Here is an 8,100-nt window from a genome sequence, read left to right on the forward strand (position 1 = left end):
CCCCCCCCCTAAAAATCAGCGATCTTGGTGATTGTACATAAATCTTCAAAGGGATTCAGTTAAATACGGATGCATCATATAGAGTATGCATCATATAGAATGTATGTGACGATCAACCAAGTGGGCCAATCTACTCGTGATTATCAGACTGGTGGTACATGATACAATTGATTTCGTCAGCACACGTCAGAAATCGATTTGGGTAGGTTGTAAATTGTCATCACAAAGTGCATTTCAGAACACTCACGATACGACAAGAAGAAACAGCCTCCTTTTCTCGTAGACAGATGGTGTAAGCGACGCATCAGAAAGAATGATAGGTTTCTCCTCACTGAACAATGCAGAAGGAATCTGAATATCTTACTTCATCATACGGTTGAATATATTACTTCATCATACGGTTATGCATCCACCACAAGTCAATGTGCATTGTTGCCAAGATTCCACACGTTGCTAAGACTTCCACACGTTGCTAAGACTTCCGGCCGTTGCTAAGACTTCCGGCCATTTTTCTGGCCACCACTAACTCTCAAATGGAGACGGCCCGAATTTATTGTCAAAAAAAAATGGGTGGAGCCGGCGAAGACAGGAACGAAATTGGGAGTTTTTCGTTTCGTTGTGGAAGTGGTTCGGGAACACAGGGTTGGCATCGTACCCCAAGATTTGGGATGCACGAACTGGAAACGGCACAGGCCGGACCTATTGGTCGTTGGGTAGCACTGGGCGTCTACCGCGGTTTTTTCCTCTACTACCTTTAAGTTTTACGGCTTTCGGGCTTCCAGACAGGTTGCGCACCGTCTCCCGTTACTGGGAGAACGTTCAACTAGGGAAATTCATGTTTCAGCATACCTCTGATCATTAGCCTGTCACCGACGGCGCATCAAAGCATCCGCACTACCGACCTATCGGGTCGGCAGTTGCCCCCCCCCCCCGACATGAACCTTATCATAGTCAACAATCTGCTGTCGCAGTCGTTCAATTCAACGGGCAATCGTCCACCCGCAAAAAGGATCGCTCAATAAAATCCTAGTTGAACGGTGTAGACGTGACGGTTTTCCTTTCCGGGTGCAGTAGTCAGTTGGTTTTCCCGAACTGAAAGATTCGGTGATTGAACAGTTGTATACTTGTTGAGGAAATGACCGCACTGGACGAGAAGGCAGGTACAGAAAAGATATTGGACGAGACGGCGGTGGAGAAGGAGACGGTAGGGGTGGCTGAGTCGTATATGGAGTTGGAGAGCCAGGTTGGTGCTCACAATTACCATCCGATGCCGGTGGTATTGACTCGTGGCTCTGGGTGTATGATGGAGGACGTTGATGGTCGTATTTATTTTGACTTTCTGTCGGCGTATTCATCGATCAATCAAGGTCATGGGAACTCGCGGATTGTGGAGGCGATGATCGCACAAGCTCGGCGTCTGGATCTGACATCGCGTGCGTTTTACAACGACCAGTTGGGGCTGGCGGAGAAGTTGCTTACGGAGACGTTTGGCTACGACAAGGCGTTGTTTATGAACACGGGTGTGGAGGCGGTGGAGACTGCACTCAAGTTGGGTCGGCGGTGGGCCTATGACGTGAAAGGGATTGCGGCGAATGAAGCGTTAATTGTGGTTGCGGAGAACAACTTCCATGGTCGGACTCTGGGCGTGATTTCGTTTTCGAGCGATCCAGAAAGTTTTAGTGGGTACGGACCGTTTTTGCCTGGTTTTTTGAAGGTGCCCTTCGGAGACAGCCAAGCCATGATCCAAGTGATTAAAGAGAACAGTGAACGATTGGCGGCGGTGCTGCTGGAACCCATCCAAGGTGAGGCCGGAATCGTGGTGCCTCCGGCGGGGTATCTCAAGGCCGTCAGTGAGGCATGTCGCGAGAACAACGTGCTTCTCATACTCGATGAAATCCAAACCGGGTTTGGCCGAACTGGGAAGTTACTTTGTCACTATTACGACGACATTCGGCCTGACATCATATGTCTGGGGAAGGCCCTAGGTGGCGGCGTCTACCCCGTCTCTTGCGTCCTCGCTGATGATCCAATCATGCTTACTATTAGGCCCGGCCAGCATGGAAGCACATATGGAGGTAACCCTATTGGTAGTGCTGTTGCCGTGGCTGCGGTCAAGGAGATATTGGAACGCGACTTGTCCAAACAAGCTGCCGAAAAAGGGCTGGTGTTCCAAAAGCTTCTACAGTCAATACAACACGACTTTCCACATATAATCCAGGAAGTTAGAGGTCGCGGACTTTTATGGGGTGTCGTGATCTATCCACAATTCAGTGCCTGGCAACTCTGTCTACATCTCAAAGATCTCGGACTCTTAGCCAAACCGACTCATGACCATATAATCAGACTTGCACCCCCTCTCATCATCACCCAACCCGAGCTACACAAAGCCGCAGACATCGTCCGTTCGGCTGTCGGCGAGTTGGAACCCTCACCAAAATTAACTTTGTCTAATTAATTACACCCAGTATACCGACCACCCTCCAGTATACCGACCACCCCCCAGTATACTAACCATCTCACAGTATACTAACCATCTCACAGTACACAAACCGATAAACGGAAGTCCTAATAGACGAAGTCCTAATGGACAAAGTCCTAATGGACAAAGTCCTAATGGACAAAGTCCTAATGGACAAAGTCCTAACACTCTTGTGGCATAAAGCGGGTACTTCGAGAGTTGCCGTCCGGGGTAAGCAGCCAGCGTTTTACCAGCAAAAATATGAGCAACAATGACTGGGATATTAGGGACCTCGTGAACGAATTTCAAGCTACACCTATCAAACCGCCGTCTGTAGCCAATGCAATCGAAAATGTACTAGATGTCTTGAGGGATGCAGATGACCCGTTTGAAATATTCTATCAGCTCGGCGGGGCCACCGCCCAGAGTAGTAATGAAACGACCAGCCATGAAATGACCAGCCATGAAATGACCAGCCATGAACAGACCAGACGTGGACAGAGCGATTTGGAGCTGAGCGGGCGGGGTTATGAGTCCAATCGCAGAGTTTCGGGGAGCTGGATTCCTTTTGAATTGTTGGAGGTGGGCTTAGAAGAGCAGCGACCGTCTCGAGGACAAGACAATCACCAGAACAAGGAAAATCATTATGCGCATGGGAGTGTGCCGCTTAATGGTCAGGATAAACATAGAGAACCAGTGACTATAACAAGAGAGAGTTTGCCGGCCGATACAAGTTCGCGCGAGTATCACGAACGCTTGATGAATGTATTGATGAACGAATCCAACTCTGAGGAGACGTCGAATAGTTTCAACCCGCGCCGTTCCCATCGAGAGTCAATGGATAGCGTCCGGACGTCGACCATGCCGGACAACGAAATGGATGTGTTGAACATGCTGATTGGGCAGATGGACGACTCGCGCCACCGACCTCCAGATGTCCACTCGACTTACAACAATGACCATCGCAATGACCATCGCAATGACCATCGCAATGACCATCGCAATGACCATCGCAATGACCATCGCAATGACCATCGCAATGAAGAACAAGCAACCTCAGGAAGCGACAACGTTGAGAAGGCTGTGACTCGCATGTTGCACCCGGAGCGCTACAGTTTGGCGGCGGATTGGAAATATTATGACGAGCCAGGTAGCAGCACCTCCGGGCGACATGGAGACACGGAGACCGTTGACTTTCCGCTGTTGCCTCCCATGCTGGGTAAAAGACCCATAACACCATTGGGCGAACGAGATAAACGGAAGACCTCCACCCCACCAGAACCCGTACCGGGAAGGAGCATTATCCAGAGACTACGCCCACCTAAACCTTCAGACACGAAACCTTCAGAGATCCCGCCCACCGCTGCAGCTAACGACGCTCCTACAATCAACTACCCTCCAGCAACGAAGCTCTTCAGTACTCAAACCAATGACGATCATGCAACCAGTGGTCTGGTAATAAACGGCAATGGTCGAACAGCCGAAGGCGTAATGCACCTGGCCGACAGGGCAGATAACGACGACAGGGTAGACGTCGGCGACCTGGCCCGGACTCTAGAGAGTAACGATGTTGTCGCTAACGATGTTGTCGCTAACGATGTTGTCGCTAACGATGTTGTCGCTAACGATGTTGTCGCTAACGATGTTGTCGCTAACGATGTTGTCGCTACTAAAGCAAGTAATGGGAAGGTGGTGAAAGAGCGGCCGAAGAAAAAAGCAGGTGTACAGCTGAGCAAGAAGACATCCAAGCTAAGCAGACGAAACCTGAAGACAAAGTCACTGCCTCCGGACTCTCGAGCCAGCGTTGAGTCTCGAACCGGTGTTGAATCTCGAGCCAGCGTCGAATCTCGAGCGCCTGAGGGCAGACCGGAGCAGAAGGTTGGAGTGTCGGCTGTGTCTGAAGACGCGAACAAGAGAGACTCTCTACCGCAGTCGGAGGACCGTCGTCCGATCGCGGAGTTGGGGATCGAACCGGCGGACGGTAGTGACCAGGTGTACCACCACTCCGACCCTCCCGAAAGTCCCCCCGATCGGCCAGAGGTAGCGGAGCAGAAGAAAGGAGCTCGAAGGAGAGAGGCGGCAAACGGCAAGGCACCAGCTACCCGTAAGATAACTGCGGCTGGTAGGGCAACCTTGGCCGGTAAAGAAGCCGTGGCCGGTAAGGCAACGTTGGGGAGTAAGGCAATCGCGGCGCATAAGCCAAGCGCGGTGGGCCCAGAGGCGGTTGTGAGCAAGTCCAACGGTAAGAACTTGAAAAGAAAGCCTAGCGAGACTCGAACCGCGGAGTCGCCGATGGCGGATAGAACTTTGCAGGTATTGGTCTCGGATCCGGAGCCAACTCACCAAGTGCCACGAAAACGATCGCGTCTGGTGACTCAAGCGAAGGGCCGGGGTGACCAAGCACCGTTTGCCACGACGTCTGAACAGGCAAGTGGAATCCAGACGGAGGTTTCGGTTCAGTTCCGTGATAGCCAGAACAGTGGGCAGCCCATCATTCAGAAGCCTAGAGAGAAGAGGGGAAGTTCCGATTTGGCAGGGCCTGAGTTGACGGCGGGCCCGGAGTCGACGGCAGGGGTAGGGGTTGAGCAAGGAGGGGTCGAGACGGTGCAAGCGGAGGTTGAAGATCCAGGCACCGAACGGACCGGGGTCGAGCCAGCAGGGGTAGGTAGTGCTGGGCAGGTAGTTAATGGCGACAGTTCTCGAGGGTCGGCTCAGCCGTACAAGGCCTTTGTGAATCTGAAGGCTTTCGCCGACACGGTGAACGCCGTTCTGAAGCACCAAGTGCCGAACAGTCCCAGTTGGGTCACGCCCCGACCGCTGGACCAGGACCCGGGACGAGAAGCACCAGCCGCCGAAAGCGAGACCGCACAGGAGGTGTTAGCGGACCGGAGGATAGCGAAGGATCCGAAGGGTGGTGCTGACGCGGGTGGTACCGAAGTGGACTCATTCCTGCATGACAGCCCTCTGCCGGCGGACTGGAACGAACCGCCACAGGCTGTTGATGAGGAGCCGGTGGCCATCACGGACGAGCCAGCGGTTACTATGGACGCGCCAGTGGCTCATAGGGAACCTACCAAGCCCGTTAGGACGACTAGGTCGGCAGGAAGGAAGATGGCTCAGACTAAGGCTAAGGTGAAGGCCAAAGCGAAACCCAAGTTGGCGAGTAAGAAGACGCAAGAGGTTAGATTAGCTAGCAGACAAGGTAAGGTAGCAGCGAGTAGAGCCGATGGGGCGGACAGTCAAGCACTGGTGCCGGTTGGAAAGGACCTGGCGCTGGTAGGAGAGGCGACATTGCGTCTGTCCGAGGCCTCGCGGCGGTTGCGTCGGATATCGATCTGCGAGGTGTCCTCATCTGACGACGAACGTGCCTTCTCGGCGATGAACAAAGAAGGGAAGATCGTGCGCTGTCGGACAAAGCGCGTGCGGATCCCGGTGCTGAAGTGGTGGGCCGGCGAGCGTATCGAGTACAAGTCAGTAGATGGCAGCCTGACCAACACCAAAGCCACGGCCGTGTTCAAAGCAGACTTGGTCGAAGAACAGCTTCTCGGCAGAGTCGGAGGTGGCTCCCGCAGACTCGGCAAGCCTCCAGATCGCGCCCCTCCCGCCCTGACTGACAGAGTCAGGCTAGCTGACAGAGCCAAGATCCAGGACGAGCAGGGACCGGTCGCAGATAGAGAGCAGGAGGATAACCAATGGAACGTCAGAGAAGACGTGGACCCACGAGACGACCGGCGCCACCGTCGCGGTCCCGCCGCTCGGGAACCTGAAATGCGCCTGGTCAAGGTGGACGACGACGCCAGACCGGTCAGGCCTGCCGGGCCGGCGGGGACTGGAGGAGTTGAGACGCTAGTCGACTTGGACGACGGGTCGTTAACGAGCGACTCATCACTTGGCGCCAGCTCATTGCTGGCGGCGGGCTCTGGATCTGTGTCTGGCCTAGGACCAGGTCCAGACCTAGGTCCAGACCTAGGACTCGGTACAGTGGTGGGTGCTGTGACCAACCTCGGTCCAACAGAGAAGGCCGGCGGCGTGTTTAATGGTGTGCGTTATGAGCGTGCGGTGAGTGTGCCGTCGTTAGACTTCGAGTGGTGGGATCGTTCGGTGAAGGATTCGATTCGGGCGGTTCCGTCTGCGGGTGCTCGGTACAAGTCTGTGGAATTGGTTCGTCGTTTCGGTAGCAAGCAGGATTGGCAGGTGATACGTCAGGGCGACTGTTGTTACCGGATCTTAATGTTGCATAAAACAGTTCGGACACGGTCGATGGTGATCCGATTGGCGGCCAAGGAGTCGCGTGGAATGGACCTCACTCGTGGGACGGAGCTGCTTTTCTCTGTGGTAAAAGGCGACCATGTCAAGATCTACAGCAAGCCCGATCTTGACCTCATGAAAAAACTCCAACTCGACTCACCTCCGCAGACCGCCTTCACCTTCCACCTCAGCACCGGTCAACTCGCCCGTATCCCACAGGTCTTCCTCTTCGAACTAGCCAACGGCTCCGCCCTAACGGACGCCGTCATAATGCTTCACATAATCGCCGGCAACGACTCCATCTTTCAACAATAAATTCTTTTATATAATGTTGGCAGCGGCGCGGCAGCCCTTCACGATCTTCTGTGTCATGCTGGCAACGGCCCAAAAGCCCTTCGCGCCCGTGGTAGCAATTGTTAGGTACGCCGCACACGTGTGTCAAACACAAACGCGTGTGTGAAGCACAAAGGCGGGTGTGCTACACGTCTGATCACGTTGGATCTAATGTCCCCTTCTTAGATCTATAGTCACGTCGATATGGACGTATGCTAGAAAATGGCTGGCTTACGATCAGGCTGCGTCGATGACACTGCCCAAGAACGCCCCTGTCGCCGAATGCCACACGGAGTCTACTGGCGTCCACTTGTCGCCGCCCAAAATCCGTCTCCACCTCCCTCAGGTCCACCTTCCCCAAGCCCCCAAGTCGCCGAGCCGGGGGGGTGGTCGAGGCGATGAGAATGCGGGCTGGGTCCTTGAGCGAGAGGCTAAATCGATCGACGCCGAAGTCCTGACTGGCGGAGTTCGGCTTGGCGGAGTCCAGCTTCGCGGAGTCCCCTCTCCCCAGCCGATCCCCTCTCCCCAACTGACTGGCGGCGAGTCGTTTGGGAACAAGGTATCTCGGAGCAATGTAGCTCATGGCCCACCGCGGCTTCCCTCGAGAACGACGTCGGTGCGGAAACCTGTGGCGGTGCCGAGGGTGAGCCACCGCCGTTGTTCCTCTTCGACGGGCGTGTCGACCACGACGCCGCTTTCTTTGAAGCAATCGTCCAACCCGACCGAGGTTCTGGCGTCAGCTCTCCGCTGCGCCGTCATTCGCAAGGAGATCCGGTCCATCCAGGCCTTGCTCGCCGATCGACCGCCAGAGATCGTCACCCAACTACTCGTCCGCTGTCCTGACGCTCTGGGCTACTTCGTCATACACACCGCCGCCTCCACAACCTGTGCCGACGTCGTCAATACGCTCCTAACACATGCCCCCACAAAGACCGACATTGTCAACGCCAAGGGCCCTCAAGGCCAAACTCCCCTCCACATCGCCTGCAGAAAACGGGCCTACGAGGTCGCAGAAGCCCTCCTGAAAAATGGAGCCGATCCCAACGTCGGAACTAACGTAA

The 8,100-nt window shown here is 54.5% G+C and overlaps 2 protein-coding genes across 2 annotated transcripts; both read left to right on the plus strand.

The window, feature by feature from the left end:
- Positions 1 to 1,135: 1,135 nt before the first annotated feature.
- Positions 1,136 to 2,455, plus strand: GNI_015090 (ornithine/acetylornithine aminotransferase; the record flags this gene model as incomplete). The annotated part of the gene is made up of 1 exon (XM_011130651.1): positions 1,136 to 2,455. One exon carries the CDS (start codon positions 1,136 to 1,138, stop codon positions 2,453 to 2,455), a length of 1,320 nt encoding a protein of 439 aa, XP_011128953.1.
- Positions 2,456 to 2,583: 128 nt separating this feature from the next.
- Positions 2,584 to 7,021, plus strand: GNI_015100 (hypothetical protein; the record flags this gene model as incomplete). The annotated part of the gene is made up of 2 exons (XM_011130652.1): positions 2,584 to 2,689; positions 2,796 to 7,021. The coding sequence occupies 2 exons, from the start codon at positions 2,584 to 2,586 to the stop codon at positions 7,019 to 7,021; spliced, it is 4,332 nt and encodes a 1,443-aa protein (XP_011128954.1).
- Positions 7,022 to 8,100: the final 1,079 nt, after the last annotated feature.

Source organism: Gregarina niphandrodes, assembly GCF_000223845.1.
Source record: "Gregarina niphandrodes unplaced genomic scaffold scaffold00002, whole genome shotgun sequence".
In the NCBI taxonomy this organism is placed as follows: domain Eukaryota; phylum Apicomplexa; class Conoidasida; order Eugregarinorida; family Gregarinidae; genus Gregarina; species Gregarina niphandrodes.